At 51.0% G+C, this 19,857-nt stretch overlaps 1 protein-coding gene across 1 annotated transcript in view; it reads left to right on the forward strand.

The window, feature by feature from the left end:
- Positions 1-19,857, forward strand: part of KY (kyphoscoliosis peptidase) — a 44,149-nt gene that overhangs the window by 18,153 nt on the left and 6,139 nt on the right. The window contains exons 5-9 of the mRNA XM_042903057.1: positions 1,886-1,948; positions 4,912-4,994; positions 9,175-9,283; positions 10,796-10,913; positions 19,479-19,667. Of these exons, the coding sequence (XP_042758991.1) occupies positions 1,886-1,948; positions 4,912-4,994; positions 9,175-9,283; positions 10,796-10,913; positions 19,479-19,667 (562 nt within the window). The remainder of the gene's footprint in view (positions 1-1,885; positions 1,949-4,911; positions 4,995-9,174; positions 9,284-10,795; positions 10,914-19,478; positions 19,668-19,857) is intronic.

The following is a 19,857-nucleotide window of genomic DNA, read 5'->3' on the forward strand; positions in this document are numbered from 1 at the left end:
CTCATTACCCTATCAAAGAATGGAGATGGAAATAAAATGTAGGTGCAAGAAACACAAGGACAACTCTTTCTCAGAGCCTCTATACATTTGCAACCTTCCATTGTTATATTTACAGCCTTTGGTGGGCTTCAAGGGCATAAAACAACCTGCCTCCTCAGCTCCCCCTGGCTCCATCAGGGACCCATATCTTCCTGACCTGGTTTCAAATCAGCAGCTCCTTTCCTGTTTCCCAGGAGTCTAATAACTATTGGTAACCATTCTGCATTAACGGGTCCTGGATTGATAGGATTTGGTTGCCCTTGAACCTTCCTGAGGAATAATTTAATAATTGCTTGACTTTTCTGGGCTTCGGCTCCATAGAAACTGCCTTTCCCCAAGGGAATTAAAAGCAAAAATGAACTATTGGGACCTTATGAAGATAAAAAGCTTCTGCACAGCAAAGGAAACAACCAACAAAACTAAAAGGCAACCAACAGAATGGGAAAAGATATTTGCAAATGATATATCGGACAAAGGGCTAGTATCCAAAATCTATAAAGAGCTCACCAAAATCCACACCCGAAAAACAAACAACCCAGTGAAGAAATGGGCAGAAGACATGAATAGACACTTCTCTAAAGAAGACATCCGGATGGCCAACAGGCACATGAAAAGATGCTCAACATCGCTCCTTATCAGGGAAATACAAATCAAAACGACACTCAGATACGACCTCACTCCAGTCAGAGTGGCTAAAATGAACAAATCAGGAGACTAGATGCTAGAGAGGATGTGGAGAAATGGGAACCCTCTTGCACTGTTGGTGGGAATGCAAATTGGTGCAGCCACTCTGGAAAACAGTGTGGAGGTTCCTCAGAAAATTAAAAATAGACCTACCCTATGACCCAGCAATAGCACTGCTAGGAATTTACCCAAAGGATACAGGAGTACTGATGCATAGGGGCACTTGTATTCCAATGTTTATAGCAGCACTCTCAATAATAGCCAAATTAGGGAAAGAGCCTAAATGTCCATCAACTGATGAATGGATAAAGAAATTGTGGTTTATATACACAATGGAGTACTACGTGGCAAGGAGAAAGAACAAAATATGGCCCTTTGTAGCAACGTGGATGGAACTGGACAGTGTGATGCTAAGTGAAATAAGCCATACAGAGAAAGACAGATACCATGTTTTCACTCTTATGTGGATCCTGAGAAACTTAACAGAAACCCATGAGCGAGGGGAAGGAAAAAAAAAAAAAAAAAAGAGGTTAGAGTGGGAGAGAGCCAAAGCATAAGAGACTTTAAAAACTGAGAACAAACTGAGGGTTGATGGGGGGTGGGAGGGAGGGGAGGGTGGGTGATGGGTATCGAGAGGGCACCTTTTGGGATGAGCACTGGGTGTTGTATGGAAACCAATTTGACAATAAATTTCATATATTGGGGAAAAAAAAAAAAAAGAAAGAAACTGCCTTTCCCTCGCCCACATTCATTTCTTCCCATGGTCAGTTCTTATGTGGCAATGAATTCACTGGTGCTGTTGGCATCTCCAGCTGTGTTCCAAGATGGCAGGGGAATCCAGAGGAAGGCAAGAGCTCTAGGCTGTAGGTGGACCCACTGAGGAACACAAAGTTTTGATGTCGGGGTAAATTCTGCCTTTGCTTACAGACTGCAGTTCTCTTTCTTGTCATTCCCTCCCTGGTTGTCAGTCCTTCCTCCACCTCAGCAGGAAGTCCAGGACAATTCCAGCAGTAATAGATGGTGGGTGAATATGGGAGCAAGAAGGCGGGGCACAGACATAGAAGAGGAGGGGTCAGAAGCCAGGACCACCACAAAAAGAATCGTCTGTGCTTGCATTTTGACTTCTCAGGTGTCTCAACTTCTGACCTTTGGGATATTGCAGGTTTGCAAGGTGATAAAAATGGAAACACAAGACCCCGGCAGCCTGGAGCAAAAGATGCCCATGGTAAGTTGCAGGTCCTTCTCCAGGGCCGTTCTGTGAGATGGTGAACTGGTTTAGCCCCATGGGCCAGTCTCCAGACAATTGGAAATGGCTCTCTGGGTCCTATGAGAGTCTGGGGCTACCTCTGGGCTCAGGGTGGGGAGGAGTATCATGATTGATTAGCAAGGTCTGCCATGGACATAGGCAGAGTAATGAAAAGCTCACACACCATATGAGCCCAAAGCTAAAGCATAAACCCCAATAACAAGGCAGCCCATTACAGAAAACATATTAAACAGAATTAACACAGAATTCAGAACTGTGTTAACTTTAAATGGAATGCCAAACCTGTGTAAGGTAGGAGGCATATGAATAAGTAGAATGGGACAGAGGGTAGAACCCTGAATGGGGTGATCGATGGCCTGGCTTTGAGTCCTATTTTTGTCCCTCCCTCACCTTCCTGGGGCCTCAGTTTTCTTCTCCACAGACCAGATGGCATCTAAGGTTTGGGAGAGCTTGGCACTTCTTCCCATTGTTTTGCTTTAAAGTTAGAATAATTTAGTTAATGCCACTGGTATTTTAAATGTATTTATGCAAAATCATATTTAGATCTTATATAATCTCTTCAGAAGGTAAATGTAATGAGGCATAAATCATTGTGGGTATTTTTAATGTTGAGATATTGTAAAATGGAACCAAGAAAGGGTAAAACTAGTAATAGGGTTTTCAGTCCCATTTTAGAAATGTCATCCTTCTTCTCAATGGGGGCGGGGGAGACCTCATTTGGTATAACTCTGCAGTTATACCAAGCAGAAATTTGTTAAATGTAAGTTCACTTCATATCCACTTAGGTCACCCTGCTAGCCCTTGTCAGAGAATGGCAAGAGCCAGATTCCGCAGAGGGAAAAGGCACTGAGGACCTGCTGCGGGTCCCCACCCCCTTCTGAGAGGCTGGCTGGACAAGGGCTGCGCTCAGACCACACAGGACAGGGGCTGACAGGGATCTAAGTGATGAGAGACAAGAGATCCCAGCGCCAGCACCAGAGGAGTGACCCACAGTGGTGCTGGGCTTTCAGGGAGCCCCAGTGTAAGACTGTACAGGACACAAGGATTATGGAGGGTCCAGGAAATATCTTGGTCCTTATAAAAGAAGTAGAAAAATGAAGAAAGAAAATACTAGGTTGGTGGTGACACCACAGCCTTGGGGTAGGGTTTACATAGCCTGCCTGCCCCCCACACGGTCTGCCTCCTCTTCAGAGAGGAACAGTCCTCAGGTCCTGGATGTGTCATAGCACGGGATGTGGTGAGGACCCAGTCAGAGGCCTAGGGTCAAAGGGACCAAACCCCTCTAGGGGCTGCTGCAGAGTGTCCTCAAGAAGCAAGAAAGCAGAACAAAGTGGCCTTGGGGAATGTGCCAGACCCAGTTGGGCTGCAAAGAAAGAAGGCCTCGTTCTCAAAAGGAAGGGATGTTGGAGTGGTGGGGAAATGAGGATGGACCCACATGGCCTGCGCCTGACCGCTGACTAGAGGCTGGGATCTCCTCTGTGGCTGGAAATTGGTCAGCTCCCTAACCAGCTGCCACTGTGTCTCAGCCAATGCTGGCCCAGAGAGGATCTCGCAGGAGCTCGGGCCGGAGCTGGTGGGCCGCCCCCTCCCTACTCTCACTCTCTCGCCACATCTCTTGGGTCTGTAGCACCAAGGCCTGGGTCTCTCACAGACCTCGAGGGATGTCTGGGCAAACGCAGCTGCAGCCCCCACACCGGGCACAGACGCTTCACACCTCTACCCTTGTATTTGCCCACAGAGGACCCCCACCCTACACCCTCCCAGGGAGCAAAGCGGCACTGACCTTACAGCGTGATCCACCGTCTCGTTCACTCTCCCAGCTGCCCCATAGATGTGCACCTCATGCCTGGCGGCTGAGTCCAGCAACCCCTAGCACGGTGGAAGTCGTGAAGGTCAGGCCCCCACTAGAACCTAGGCTTCATGCAGCCCCCATCGGCTGCTTCCCCATGTCACTCTGCTCTTCCCAGGCTGGCTGCCGTGCCCTGGGGCCCCACCAGCACCCCCACAGGAGAGTGGGGTTATCACTGAGTTAGGGGATCAGTGCCCCTTTGGCCCCACCCTCCTCACCTAACCCCTGGCCTCCCACCCAGCTTGCCTGACTTGGTCAGCCTTGAATAATGGGAGGACCTTGCCGTAGGCCAGGCTCTCCTTTGGGCTGAGACAGGGATTTGCTGCCCATCCGTGGCTAGTCTGACGACTGGTGTGCCCGGCTTCCTATAAGAAAGGCTGGCACAAAGGAGTGATTCTGGGGCCCAGCCTCCCTCAGAGCCCCCCCTCCCCGCAATACCTGGGGCACCTGTTGCTACAACACACTTGGCTTTCTTGGGGTGCTCCAGTCTATGGCTGACTGTGGGCAAGGGAGGAAGCCTGTCTGAGTGCCAAACACGCCTCACCCTACAGAAGCCTACAGAGCCTGGCTCTGGCACACCCTCCTCCCATACCCAGAGTGCCCTTCACTCTGGGCGTCATAACTAGAGTACAGACCCTCCTTTCTTGAGCCTGTCAGGGGCTGGCCGCATTGCCTGGACACTTCCCACAGAGCACTCATTCCTGGAAAAGTTAGCAGAAATCTGCAGAAAACTAAACGGTGGGGAGAAGGGGACTCCATCATTAATCTGCCTGGGCACTGCTGAGTTCATTGAGGTGAAACCAGTCTCTTTACTGCTGACTTCCCAGGGTCTGCAAATAGGCTCATGTTCCCCGTGACTCTCCAGACGAACTAGAGAAGTTGCCATAGTTCACAAACCAATTTGACCAAGGAACTCCTCTAGGAGATATAGCTCTTGGGAGCAGTTTTCCAGGTTCTGGGAATCATGCTGAAGGTCAGGCAATCACAGCACTTCAAAACGACAGAGAGGCCTGGGCCGAGCAGCACTCACCAGCAGGCCTCAGTGGCTAACTGAGCTTCCCTATGTTTCCAGTTTACCCCTGGGATCGGTCCAGCCTGAAATCCATGCCCCTGGACCTGCAGGAGTTTGAGAAACTGGACACGTATGCCTCACAGGTAAGAGAGCAAGCCTCTCTGCATAAGGTGGGTCGGAGTTTCCCGAGTCAGAGTAATGAAGTCTCTGCTCAGGCCCCTCCTAAATGCATCCAGAGTCCCTTGGATAGATGGCCCAGAGTGCCTTCTCACATCACATGGATGGAGAGAAGAAGGCCAAGTCACCAGGCCCCTGCTCAGGATGGAAGACCATTCTATTCCCCCCAATGCCACCCACTGTCCTGATGCTCCCACCCCAGGCCGCACACCCCGCAGGCACCCCATTGCCAGGCCCCTCTGGCCGGCCCTATGCTGACCGCCTGCCATTGCCCATTTGGGCATTGCTGCTGCTGAGCCAGGCCACACCCGGCCCCATGAAGAAAGGTGGCAAGAGGATGAGGGAGGGCCATGGGTGCAGCTGGCCAGCACCCACTGCAACCACAGCCTTGCTCACCCCTGGAGCACACAGGCTGCCAAGCTCTCACACGTCTGGGTCTAGGCTCTTCTGGGGTGGGGTTGGGGAGGGGCAGCTACAAAAGCAGAAGCACTAGAGACAACTAGAGTCCCGGGAGCCAGGTGCTGCCTGATTGGAATGGCCAAGGAGCTGGACCCATTGCTGATGTCAGAAGTAAGCCATCATAGGCCAGTAAGCAGGGAGATCATCTACAGCCTAAAAAGACCCCCCTGTGGCTGGCACATAGCAGGTACTCAGGAACCTTGTTTGCTAACCAATGAGTAGATGGATAGGGGCATGGATCCAGAGTCAGGTTAGAGGCAGGGCCATCAGTGGGGAGCCATCAGCTGTCCCAGCAGGAGCAGGCGTGACCTGGATTAAGTGGGAACACTGAGAACAGAGAGGAGCAGAAAGGTCAACACTGAGCTGGGGACAGAGGGAGGACTCTATCCCAGTGTGTGCAAGGCAGTGGATGTGTGTGAGGGAGGGAGAAGGCAGGGGGCTCACAGGCTGCAGACTGGATGACGGAGGGAGAATGGGACAGCCAGCTCCTCACTACAAGAAGCAGTCTCAGGGGATGATGAGATCGTTTAGGGGCAGTGGGCTCCAGTATCTGTGGGACAGCCAGTGGAGGTGGCTGGGTGTCCAAGCGTGGAGCTGTATCCAGCCTGGAGAGGTCTGGGCCAGAAACACTGATTCAGGAACCATCAGATTTAGCTAAGAGCTGAAGCCACAGGCTGTCATCTTGGGGAGGACAGGGCAGGAGGTCCAAAGGGCCCGGAGCCACCTGAGGCCGAGGCAAGATCAAGAAAGATCAATGTTCTGGCAGGCTCAGTTGGCAGGCCAAGGAGCAAAGCGGAGGTTTGGGGGGGTGAAGACCCCACAGGAGCCTGGCAAAGAGGGGAAGGCTAGGTGTAGGCAGTCCTGAGAAAGAGATATAGGGAGGGGTACAGACAGGAGGGGATAGGGCAGCCAGGACTGGAAGGGAGAAGGTGAGGACACAGGTGAGCAGGGGCACTGCCTGAGGAAGAGCAAGCCCCGCAAAGACAGGAGGCATGGCTGAGCAGGGGGGGCCTTGTCGAGTCTGAGGCCAGGCTGTCTCTGAGGAGAGAAGGGGGTGCAGTGCCAGAGTCTGAGGAGGGTGGGCTGTGTGGTAATGGCCACCCGGAGGGATGGGACAGGCTGCCGGTCCTGCTTGGAGAGCAGTGCCAGGAGCGCAGCTGAGGCCAGAGACTCAGCCACAGAGCAGTGAGTGTCCAGAGCCAGCCGGGCCCAGGTAGAGGAGACCAAAGGACCAGAAGCCACAGGGTTTTAAGTCAGGAATCAGCCAGGCTCGTGTGCAGGCCCTGCAATGTGTCCAGTGCTGTCCTTGGCCCGGGGAGAGCAACAGAGACCAGGACTGTGGAGTTGGAGCTGGACATTGAACAAAAGGAGGTGGGCAGCAGCTGGGCAGGTGGGAGGCAGAAGAGGGATCCAGAGGTCTCCTTGTCGTCAGACAGTGGATCCTGGGGTTCGGATGTGAGTGGCGAAAAGGATCCAGGCGCTCAGAGAGCTTAAGATGGGGGCTGGCAGAGGTGTGGGCAGCTATTGTAGAATTAAGCACTGGGTTGCCCCAGCTTCTCTATAAAGACTGTACATAGTCAGGGCTGCCTTTCCCACAACTCTAAACCTTGACCTAATTTGTTCTTTTTTTTTTTTTTTTCAATTGTGGTAATATAATAAAATTTGCCCTTTTAATCATTTTTAAGTGTACAACTCAGCAGCATTGATTGCATTCACAGTATTGTACAACTATCACCACCATCTGTTCCCGAATCACCCAAACAAAAACTCTGTACCCGTGAAGCAATCCCTCCCCATTCTCCCTCGTAACTTCTAAAGCACTTACTGTCTCTATGAACTTTTGCACTCTCGATTCCATTTAAGTGGAATCATACGTACATGTCCTGTTTTCAAGGCCCGTCCACACTGTAGCAGGTGTCAGAACTTCACTGCTTTTGATGGATGAATAATATTTCATGGTACAGATATATGCCACATTTGTTTACCCATTCATCTGTGATGGACACTTGGATTGTTTCTACCTTTTGTCTGTTGTGAATAATGCGGTCATGAACGGAGTTTGAACAAGTATCTGTTTGAGTATCTGTCTCCAGTTCTTTGGGGTGTATACCTCGGAGTAGAATTACTGGATTGTATGATTAATTCTGTTTAGCTTATTGAGGAACCCCCCCAAACCGTCCTCCACAGCAGCTGCACTGTTGTACATTCCCATGAGCCATGCACAAGGATTCTGATTTCTCCACATCTCGGAGATCTTTTTGATGACAACAGCCATCCTAGTGGCTGTGGTGTCCTGTGGTTGTGATCTGCATTGCCCTGGTGGCTAATGATGTGGAGCAGCTTTTCATCGGCCGTTTACGTATCTTTGGAGAAGTGTGTATTCCAGTCTACCCATTTTAAAATTAGGTTGTCTTTTTGTTGTCGAGTTGTGGAAGTTCTCTTACATATTCTGGATTCTACACCCTTATCAGATACATGATTTGTGAATACTTCCTCCCATTCTGTCAGTTGTCTTTTCACTGTCTTAATAATGTCCTTTGATGCCCACAAGATTTTTATTGTTATGAAACCCAATTAATCTATTTTTTCTTTTTTACCTTGTGTCTTTGGTATCATACCTAAGAATCTGTTGCCAAATCCAAAGTCATGATGATTTACTCCTGTGTTTACTTTTTTTAATTTTTTTTAATGTTTTATTTATTTTTGAGACAGAGAGAGACAGAGCATGTGCAAGGGAGGGGCAGAGAGAGAGGGAGGCACAGAATCCAAAGCAGGCTCCAGGCTCTGAGCTGTCAGCACAGGGCCTGACATGGGGCTCGAACTCACAAACCATGAGATCATGACCCGAGCCAAAGTCGGATGCTCAACCGACTGAACCACCCAGGCGCCCGTCTCCTGTGTTTACTTCTAAGAGTTTTATCATTTAATTTCTTTTAAGTCATTGATCTTTTTTGAGTTAATTTTTATATACGGTATGAAGTAGGGAGCCAACTTCATCCTTTTGCATGTGGATATCCAGTTGTCAAGCACCATTTGTTAAGGAGACTATTCTTTCCCCACTGAATGGACTTGGCATCCTTGTCAGAAAAGTCAGTTAGCCATAGGTGTATGAATTAATTTCTAGACTCTCAATTCTATGCCATTGGCCTATATGATCCTTATGTCAGTATCACACTATTTTGATTATTGTAGTTTTGTAGTAAATTTTGAAATCCAGGAATATGAGTCCTCCAACTTTGTTTTTTTTTTTTTTTTTTCAAAATTGTTTTGACTATTCTGGGTCCCTTGCAATTCCATATGAATTTGAGGATGGGCTTTTCCATTTCTGCAAAAAAGACCTTTGGAATTTTATAGGGATTGTGTTAAGTCTGCAGATTGCTTTGGGTGGTATAGATCATGAGTAGGGGCTGCTACAGCTGCCCAGATGTCTGCCCACCTGGCTGGCCTCAGGGTCTGCAGTGAAAAGATATGTAGCTGTAGGGCCAGTGACTCAGCTGGTCAGCCCTACCTGATATGTCCAGCCCCCTACCAAGGGTTGCCCTCAGCCTAGCCTTTGTGCTTCCGGCCCTTTCCTCCTCCTCTGCCTGGAAGAAAAGCAACACCAGCTGAAGGTGTCAGGGCACTGGGCTCTCACAGCCCTCATCCAGGGTCTGACATATGACATAGCATGCCCCTCCCACTCCCCAGGTGACAGTCAAGAGTGGCCTGGACGAGCTGGTGAGCGACCTACTCCAGGAGGCCCACAGTGACCTGGAGAGGGTCCGCGTGATCTGGATCTGGATCTGCCACCACATAGGTAGGCCCACCTGTGGTGCCACTGGCTCTAGGACTCCTTTGACACCACTTCCTGAAGGACCCTGTTTGCAAGGGAACCTCTCTGGGATTCCCTTGACCAGCAGTGTGTAGGGAAAGAGATGGACGGTGGAGGAGAAGGGTTCCCAGATGGCTAGGTTGAACCACCAAAGACTAATGAAGGAGGGTAAAACTCAACATGTGCTAACGGTCTCCATGAAGTGTTGTTTAGTTGGGGGGGGGGTGTCCCACGTGGTCATCTGCCCACAGCCCGTGACCAGAGCTAAGGCCCCTTCACTCAGCGGCAGTATTCCCTCAGTCCTGGCTTCCCGGTACACCTGCTCCACAGACCTGAGAACCCAGGACAGAAGGTCATCTCCAAGAAGGATGGGGCAGATTCATAGCTGTTGGAGAAGTTATTGCCACACCAAAGGTTTCTTCAAGTACCAGTGCCAGGAAAAGTAGGCTCTCCTCCCCCTGCTCACTGATCTCACACAGGTGACCTCAGCCACCAGTCCTCACCCCACCTCCAGGCAAGCTCAGGGCACCTGGGCCTGTGCAGCTGTCCCCAGCTCTGCACAGGACAGCCGTGGGGGTCTGACCAGCTCAAGCCAAGCCTCACAGGTGGTTGCTAGGGGGATGCTGGATGCAGCCCCTTGCAGTCGATGGAAGAGCCAGGTGGTGGGGTGGACTTCCAGTGTTTTCCTTGTGACATAACAAGCGGGGCTCTCCTGATCTGCTGCCATTGGGCCTTTCCTTTGTCCTCCCAGAGCAGCAGTGAGGGATACAGCTTACAGCATGAACTCACTTTACACAGGTAGGATATCTTGACCATAGGGCCTGAGAGGCCATTTCCTCCCACCCCAAGCCCAGCAGCTCAGTTCAGCCTGGGTCTTGAGAGGGCAAAATCAGAAACAGAACATTAGGTAGGACTTCATTTACTGCCTGCCACCCTTACATATGTTCCCTTTGTGCCCTTAGTGGCCACAATGATTCCTGCCTCAGGGCCTCACTGCTGGCCTTAGGCTGTTAGTGAATGACAAGCTGTTTGGCAGTAGCTCGGAGGGCCCCCTGTGGGTCAGTGTGAGGCCCTGGGGGGGGGGGGGGGGTGGCTGCAACAGGGATAAACTGCTTGCAGACCTGCATGGTGGGGGTGGGAAGGGAGGGCAGAGCCCCCACCTCTAGTGCTATCTTGGTCTCCTTCCCTCCCAGCCTCTCCTTGGAGGCCAAAGGAACCAGTCAGCAGCCTCTTCTGCCAATGCCTTGTTCTTCCTCTCGCCACTGCACATTTCTCGCCACAGTGATGTTTCTGAGAGTTGGCCCTGGCTGGACTTGGGTTCCCTTCAGCCCACAGCAGTTTCTCCCCGACCTGAGAGAGGCCCACCCAAATGGTGCCGAAAGCACAGCCGAGGGTGAGGGTGGGGCCGCAAGCCATGGACTCCCCGCCCCCTTCTCCTCTGCACCAACCTTGGTTGCCTCCCAGGACCTGTTTCTCACAGCCTCCTCTGCCCTCCAGAGTACGACATTGAGGCTGCCCAGGAGAAGGACCGCCAGGCCTTCAAGCCCACCGACATCCTGCGGACCCAGAAGACCAACTGTGACGGCTACGCTGGACTCTTTGAGAAGATGTGCAGGTACGAGAGGGGTCCAGCAAAAGGCAGGGAGCCCTGGGCTGACCACCCTGACCCATCCCTTCTCCCCTTCCGAAGCACCAAGCACCTTCACCCACATGCCAGGCCTGAAACCTGAGTTTGCAAACTCTGCTCTGGAATCCAAGTGAGTCCTGAAAAGGTCAATTTCTCCCTTTTTAACACCAGCATAATTGACTTTGTACCATCTGCCGGGCTTCACGATGCATTAACATAATGGCAGATGAATGCACTGAGATAATTTGGTTATAAAAGGCCCTTTTCCCACCTTCTCCGATCTCTGTGCAGCTGAAGGTTAGAAGAATGGCAGGTCCGGGAACAGGAGGACAATGGCTGCTGACGCCAAGGGGACTGTGAAAGCTGTCCTCAGGGCTGGCACAGGGGCCCTCTCTTAGGGAAAACAAAAGAGCTCCTACCTGAAAAGATCTGTCAGTTGGAGAAGCTGAATAACTAGGAAGCAGCTTTTCTCCTGGAGCCTTTGGGCTCCACTTTCATTGCTCTGGGAACACGCACCTGGTCACGCTGCCCAGGTGGGTGACAGCAGGCGAGTAGCTGGTAAGGAAACCACTTGTGTTTGGAGATACCGTTGCTGCTTCTAGGTGACCTCGAGACAGGCTCCAGGCTGGGGGAGCCCCGCCGACCCCACAGCCTCCTGTGCCCAGTCTCCAAGGTCTTCGGTGTTCCACAGGACACAATCAGTCAGCCCTGGCCTCCTCCCCAGGGAGATGGACAGGCTCTGCCCACCGTCTCCACAGGCCTCTGCGGAGAGGGGCCCCTCGGGCACCCAGATATCAGCCCACCAGGACTCAGGTGGCAATTCATCATCAAACCAAGCGCAGCAACAGACACTTAAGAGTCCACAGGTGGGCATTTGTATTCTGTCCTCGCTGCACACACAGCCCATTCCCGGCCTAGCACCCAGCTGTCGGGTTCCCACCCTGCAACATCACCACCAGGCATAGACATGTGCCTGCCCCCGTGTGGCTCCAGGCCTCCTGCCTGTTCCCCACTCTTCACTCCCCCCACCTCCAAGCCCTGCCCCTGAGACCACAGTCCCAGAGGCAGCCAGGGCAGGTCCCGGTGCAGAGGATGCAACCCCTCTGCAGCCCATCCAGTCCACCGGACCGGTCCTTCCCACCCCTCACATTTTTGCCCCCACTCCAGACCCGGACACCCTAACATGCCAGCGGGCCCCTCCAGGAACCGGGACCCTCACTGACCCTCTGCCCAGACTCCCTAGGCCCTGACTTTCCGAACAGGACTACCGACTCATGCTGTCCTGTAAAGTCCTCTAAAATCTGACCTCCGGCACCCTTCCAGCCCTGCACCTGTGACACTGCCTGCACTTCTGTGTCCTCAAGCTTGCTCTGCTCCCGTCTCTCATGCTCCTTCCAGGATGGCCCCCTCCTTTTCCCTCCCTTGATGTCATCAGCACACCTTATACACAAGCTCCCGTCTTGCGTTATGCTTCTATTTAGTAATTTTTCCAAATTAAAAAAAAAAATACTTGTTAATGATAGATGACTTTTAAAATGCAAAGAAAAAAGAAGAAAATTCAGTTACTCTGACCATTTAGAGAGAACACTTCACATTGCCACATTCCTTTCCAGACTTTGTTCTAGCACAGATGTGTTCCCTGTGCTCATCTTTTCTTATATGTCTTATAGGTCTAATACATCTTTTATGTGTCTTTAGCTGCTCTCTATTTCTGCTTCCCCTATGAACACCCACTCAGAATCCTTCACACCGTAGGTCCTCAATGACAGGAAATGACAAGATATTCCGAGTGCAGTTGTATGAAATGGGTCTTATTCTCTTTTTAAATAATGGAATAGCCCTTAGACTGTTTTCAGCTCTATTTGTGCCTGGCATCTTTCAGAGTGTAATTTTCATCTTAGTTTGCCAACTTGAAAGCACTCAGGACTTTTAAGTCATATAGTATATCCTTCTTTATCCACCACAAGCTTTCCAGCATGGTACAGAAAGGGTGCCAGATTTAAAGCCAGAAAGACTTTTGCAGTCCTCAGTTTACCAGTCCTTAATTTCCAGTTCTTGATTTACCACTTGTTAGTTCTGTGTTTTTTGGAAAGGCACTGAACCTCTCAGAGCCTCAATTTTCTCATCTGTACATGGGGACTGTATTGCCTATTGGCAGTTCTGTAGGGCTAGATGAGAACACGCATTTTAGAGTTTGCTCACCTGACATACGGGTTGTTTTTTCAACCTTGCCTGTCTTTCTTGAGTATGGGAGTGTTGTTGCTCTGTGGAACTTTCTTACAGACACACATAGACTCAGAAAATTGACACTTGCCTTGAGTGAACCTGTCAGCTTTTTGGCCTGGTCTGGATGCTTAACAATGGCCCTATTCTGGCCTGCAGCTGCTCATTAAAACATCCCAACATTTTACAGCATTTAAAGCTAAGTTCCAGCCTGGCAGTTAGCATGTGGAAAACTCTGCACATTGCTCAGACGTTTAATCGTAGCTCACGGTTCCCTGGATCCCTTTAACTTTTGCTTTAAAGATCAGTAACCTCGGCCATGCATCACTTTCCTAATTCCCCGACCTTCCAAATAATTGCCGAAGGTTTGGTAAATTCATTAGCGGAGTCCTTAATAACAGAAGACATGTAATCCACACTTGCTGATTTATCCCGGCTCAGTTGTCAGGGTGGCCTCTTAGCAAGAGTAGTACCCACGCAGCCATCATTACTTCTGCCAGTCCATTCTGCCTCCCTGCAACAGCCTCATTAAAGACTGATTTAATAAAGTAATTTGGTGGGGAACTCAGATATTTTTGCAACATCCTTCACTTCCTCATCGTCTTTCCTGAGTAACTGATGGGAGTTGTTTTTTGGGGTTTTTTTGTTAGTGCTATCGCTTGTAACTGCTGGTCTGGTTTCTTTCTGATTTCCCATCATCCAGCATTAATGTCCTTTCTTCTGCCTCAATTCCCCACAGCCTTCATGAATTCTGCTTAACTTCCTTGCAGGGGCCAAGCTCAATTCCCCAGATTCCTGTCACCAAGTCAGCCTCCAGTACAGCCCCTCCCCTTGTTATCATGGCTCTAGCGCCACCAGCTATAGCAGATTTTCCAGAGACTTTTGGTAAAGCAAGGAGCCTATTACAATTTGAGGCTTTGATATTGTGGAGACTGATTGTCACCAATCAGATGTCAGCCTGTTTTGCATCCATCCTTCAGCTGTTCCCTGAGAACAAGAGCAGAGGCACACTTCTGCTCAGCACAATGTCCCAGACGATCCCAGCACAACACTTGGTTCCAAAGGCCCTGAAAGGCTGGGGATGGACCATCTTAGCCTCCTAGAAGAGGCAGATACCCTGCATAATGTTAAGTTATCCCCAGATCTGACTTTGTCATAAAAAGCCTCTGAAAGGGACATCTGAATTCCCTCAGCCTTATAGATACGCCAAAGGATAGCATTCGCAGACATGGATGACATCACCAGAACAAACCATCCTTTAATTTTGCTCAGTGCCCCAACCATACATTTATAAATTAAAACAAACCTTGGCAATCAAAACGGCTAGTACAATACAAAGCCTCCGGAACTATGTGCAGCAGGACAACTGAGTCCTGGTGCGGCTCTGGCCACTAGTTGGCTGTGTGTCCCCAGGCAAGTCAGCTTCCTTCTCTGTTCTGCTGACTCCTCACCTGTCAGAGAGGAGGCCCCTGAGATCACACCCCACAAGGCCCTTCGCAGGGTCTCAGCATGAGACTTATTACTATGGTTATAGTTACTGACCTCACCATAAAGGCTGGTGCCAGAAAAGGCAAAGGGGACCGTATTGTAGAAATAGAGACACTGTTGAATTTACAAGAAATCAACTATATAAACTGTGAAACATAAGCCATGGTTATGATTGTCCTGCTGCAGGAGAGAAATCACAAACTGTTTTTGGTAGATTCTAAACTACCTTGATTGCATCAATATTAACTTTCTTGAGGACCAATGTTTCAGGGACAACAAGGGCCTAAAACTTCTAATTCGCATATGCTTGTCCACTTGAAGTGACCATTAGGCTTAAGGTTAGTGAAACTACATTTCCAATAAAAAATTAACATTAAAAATCATGATATTTTCATCAAGATACAAGAAAGAAAGTATGCTTCATTACCTCTCCCTTGGCAACATCCCTTCCTCCCTCCCTTTCTTATTTTCCACATGATTCACACACCCTAGAGAGGTGATCAGAGTTCGGGGAGTCTGCTATGGTCAGAGCCTGATGCCCACAGGGCACATTGCCCACCCCAGACAGTGCGGCCACCCTGCTGGGGGCCTGGCAGTGGTGTGGCTAACACAGCATTTATGGTTTTCATGGCAGGACCCTGACCATGTCTGTATAAAATAACAGTCACAGGCTGGTTCTACCACATCCTCAATTGATACCACTAGTGTTGGTGTTTTAAAAACGGTCAAGGGGCGCCTGGGTGGCTCGGTTGAGCGACCGACTTCGGCTCAGGTCATGATCTCACGGTTTGTGAGTTTGAGCCCCGCGTTGGGCTCTGTGCTGTCAGCTCAGAGCCTGGAGCCCGCTTCGGATTCTGTGTCTCCCTCTCTCTCTGCCCCTCCCCCACTCATGCTCTGTCTCTGTCTCAGAAATAAATAAACATTAAAAAAAATTTTTTTTAACGGTCAAAAGGAAAACCCAAGATTCTGCAGCCTGAGGTTATTAGGTAGATGTCGTGGGATGCTATTTTGGTCTCTAAGATGGCTGGTCAGATCTCAGTAGGAGGTGGAAACATTTCTGTCCCTTCTTCAATGCTCTTCTAGATCTTTCTAGCGAATTCCTCTTCCTTTGGTCCCCTAAAAGGGCTGTGTTCATCGCTGGCATTTTAGTGATGGTGCACATATCTGCTCCCCTTACAACTATGAGTGCATCTCGGGCAGCCAGTGAACTTTACTTTTACAATATTTTATTATGCTATAGTATTTATCATGCTATGAGATATGATATTATTCCCTAGTGCCTGGTACAGTGCTTTTCACATAGTGTACACAGCCAGTGATCTTCTGGTAACATGAAATGGCCGTGGGTCATCCTGACTAGCACCCAGCAGCTGGAATGACTAGTTCCACTATTTTGCATGAGAATTATGGATTATTAACAGTAATGCCTTATGACTTCTTTGTCCAATTCATCTTGCATATTGCTGCCAGGTAACAAAATATCCTCCTATCATAGTCAAGCATGGCATAAGCCTACAGCTGAGTTTATTTTTTCCTCTTTGTTCTGCCCCAGGCATTCCCCATGGCCTTCCCAGTTTCTGTTCAGCCTGTCACAGGAGAATTAGCCCCTAGAGATCAGTTCATGCCAACCTTTCTTTTTGCCCGTGATGGGCCTGGCAAGGTCACACTGGAGGCGACTGTACAGCTGAGATGGAGCCCTGATCCCCTGGCTCAGCCCAGAGCCCACCCATCCTGCCACCCAGTTCTGCCTCCTTCCGCCCTTCGCAGGCTTGGGACTGAGCCCACTCCTCCTCCCCCACTTGGTTCTCAAATCCTATCTCCACCCCTCAGTGGGAGGGTACCCGCAGGTCCACTGCCTGGGACACGCTTCTCCCGGGAGGGCATTCAGGCTGAATTCCAGTGGGCCACACTGCCCGCAGCGGCACCTGGGCCGTTGCCCTGTAACACCTGGGGGCCGTGTGGACGCTCAGTGCTCAGCTTCCCTCCTGGACTGCAGGGGGCTCTGGGGCGAGACGGGGCCCCAGTGGGTGGCTTGTCCAGAGTGTACAGCCCGCCTCAGTCAACTTACCCCTCCGCAGGACTATTCCCAGGGCTCCACGTATCCCTCCACATGCTCCTTCCTGCAAGTGAGCGCGCACGGACATTTCTGGGCAAGAAAGGAAAATAACTCACTGAAGAATGTAATTTCAAGTAGTATTTATGGATTTTTTCCAATTCTAAAAGTAACACATAATCATTACTGAAAATTTAGTAGATATAGAGAAGTTTGAAATAGAAAATTACAATCACCCCTAATCGCATTACTAGGAGACCAGGTAAAGACAGCCGCAGCTCGCTCTGCCGCCTCCTCCGCTTCTCCCCCTACACACGCACGCACACGCACCCACACGTGCACACGCGCACGCTCAGGCCTTGCGCTGACGGCAGAGTTTTATAGACATTTATCAATTAACATCGTCTGGGGCGTGTCTTCCCTCACGTTTCGCACTCTCTCTGAATAGATGGAACACCACCCTCTAGGAAAGCACCCCCTCCCCCCGCCAATGCGCACCTCCATCCCACACTCTGGCCTTGGTTTCCCCCCCACCCCCTCTGTGCTGCGCATTTTTTCTAAGACCTTAAACATGTTCAGATCCCCCCACCCCAGAGAGGCACCCCCCCTTCTCCCCCTCAGCTAAGGAGGCAGGGGGCTCTCCAGAAGCACTTTCTCTCCTCCTGGGGGCTCCTCCACTCCTCCTCCACCCGCAGCTGCCTCCTGTGCCTCCTACCCCAGGGTCACCCTTTTGCTCCAGGAGTGGGTTTTGGCTTTTACCAGCAGGAAAACCTGACATCAGGATCCAGTCCCTCTTGCTCCCTGCCCCCATTCCCCAAGTGCTCCTGAAACCCTTCCCAGAGGGCTTCGCTGCTCTGCTCGTGTGGCATTTCTTAGACAGCCTGGGAGGCCTGGACCCGCTTCTGTGAGGACGCAGGCAGAAGGGCAGGCCTACCCCCTGCAGAGGAGGAAAGCTCAAGCAGACATGGGAGCAGCGGTTGTCATGTGCAGGCGAAGCAGCACCTTGGCAGGGTGGGAGGTGGAAACGCACAGGCTCCCCAGGTCGGCTTCACAGACTTTCTCAACAAATGACAAGTAATATTTAGATACATAATATTTCATCCAATATTCTGATGTGGGGTTTTTTGGGGTTTTTTTGTTGTTGTTGTTTTTTGTTTTTTGTTGTTTTTTTTTTTTTTTTAGAGAGAGAGAGAGAACATGAGCAGGGCAGGGGCAGAGAGAGAGAGGGAGAGAGAAAAAAATCCCAAGCAGGCTCCCCACTGTCAGCACAGAGCCTGATGCTGGGCTCAAACTCACAAACCCCGAGATCATGACCTGAGCCGAAACCAAGACTCCGCGCTTAACCAGCTGAGCCACGCAGGTGCCCCCAATATTCGAATTGCTAATCAAACATATATTTTTAGAGGGAAAATTTCCCGTTCCTGTGATGAATGCAGAACCATTCCCCCTGCTGGTTACCTGGAGAGGCTGCGTGGCCCTCTTTTGGAAGGCCCCTGAGCCTGCAGGCCTGGTCCGCAGAAGGACCCTGGCCCTGGCCACCAGGGACCACTGGGCCTGATCCACACCCACAGTACAGAATTGCTTCATATGAGGGAAGTGCAGACTCAGCGGGTACCTTGCATGATACTCAAAGGAGCTACATTTGAGGGGCCACCATGAACGTCCTGGATAGCATGCACTGTGTGTTTATTATACCCATCTGCCACAAGTGAAGGAAAAGGGTCATGAAGAAGGAGCACCTTTCTCTAATTCACACAAAGGCCCCCAGGAGAGCTAGCACAGGGTGTCCCCGGGGGTCAGAGTAGCGGTCTACACTGGTAACTGCCATGCAGTGGGCAGGGCCACTGAAGAGGAAGTCCAGCTGGTCATGGAGGGACTCTCAGGGCTCTTGCTTTGGCCTTGGGGTGGTGCCTCAGGGTTTCAGCTGTAAATGCCCAGGTTGTAGCTTGCATGATTTCTGTGGTCCCCACAGGTGACCAGCATCCATCCCCCCACTGTCCAGGCCACAAAAAGTGGTGCCACCTAGGTTGTGAGCTCTGGGGGAACACATTCTCGGGAGGGTGGAAAGCTCAGGTTGAGTGAGTGGTCAACATTTTCACCCCCAAAGGACTTCCACAGGGGACTCTGAAACTGTGGCCAGGGCAATCAGTCATCAAATGAGCTTAATGCACCGCAGTGGCCCTGGCAGTCAGCCCTGAGTAATCTTAGCAACGGGCCGGTCCTCTCCCAGTCAGGGCTGGAGACACTGGCTGCCCCGCCCCAGGTGTCCCCACACAGGTGTCCTAGGGCAGTGTCCACTTTCTTCTGTACCCTCACATCCAGCACCCCTCCCTGATACTGGTCACCTAGACCAGCTCCTCAGTCACCTGTTTAGAGCTGCTCTGGTTCTTCAAGAACATCGTCATTTCCTGGGTTTCCATGTTCTTGGGGTGACCCTCACCATTGCACCCACCATCCTCCGGAAGAGCTGCAGGTGAAGCACCAGGCAGGTTCAGTCCAGGGAAGGATGTTTCAGGAGTCTTTAGGGATGCGCAGGCAGTAGGGACTAAAGCCAGTCTGTGCAGGTAGGACCCACCGACCCTGTGTCCCCCTATCCCCCAGCCCTGGAAATAAAAGCCCTCAGGCCATCTGTATGTGGCTTGTGAAAGGCAGGGAAAAGGAAGGGGGCGGGGCAGGGAACTGACGGACAGCAGATATGTCTGAGGCCTGGGGCTGTGGACAGACAGACTTGTGGGGGAGGGGCAGCGCCAGCAGGAACCCACCTCTCAGACCCCCTGTCCCACCCTCAGGATCGCTGGAGTGCAGTGCATGACCGTGCCTGGCTACTCCAAGGGCTTTGGCTACCAGACAGGACAGAGCTTCTCCGGGGAGTTTGACCATGCCTGGAATGCTGTGTACCTGGAGGGGAGATGGCACCTGCTGGACAGCACCTGGGGCAGCGGCCTGGTGGACTCTGCCACCTCCAAATTCACCTTCCTGTAAGTATAAATCTCAGTTCTGTTGCCTGTCTGCTTGGTGGACATGGGGGAGGTGCCAGGTTGAAGCAGCGGGTAGACAAGCCAGGTGGGTGGGGAGGGTGGGCTCTGCTTGCTGCTGGCCACTCCCGCCCTTCCTCCAGCTCTGAGATGAGCCACCTCCAAGCCGACAGTAAGGGTCCAGACATTTCTG

The sequence above is a fragment of the Panthera leo genome, chromosome C2, assembly GCF_018350215.1.
Source record: "Panthera leo isolate Ple1 chromosome C2, P.leo_Ple1_pat1.1, whole genome shotgun sequence".
NCBI lineage: Eukaryota > Metazoa > Chordata > Mammalia > Carnivora > Felidae > Panthera > Panthera leo.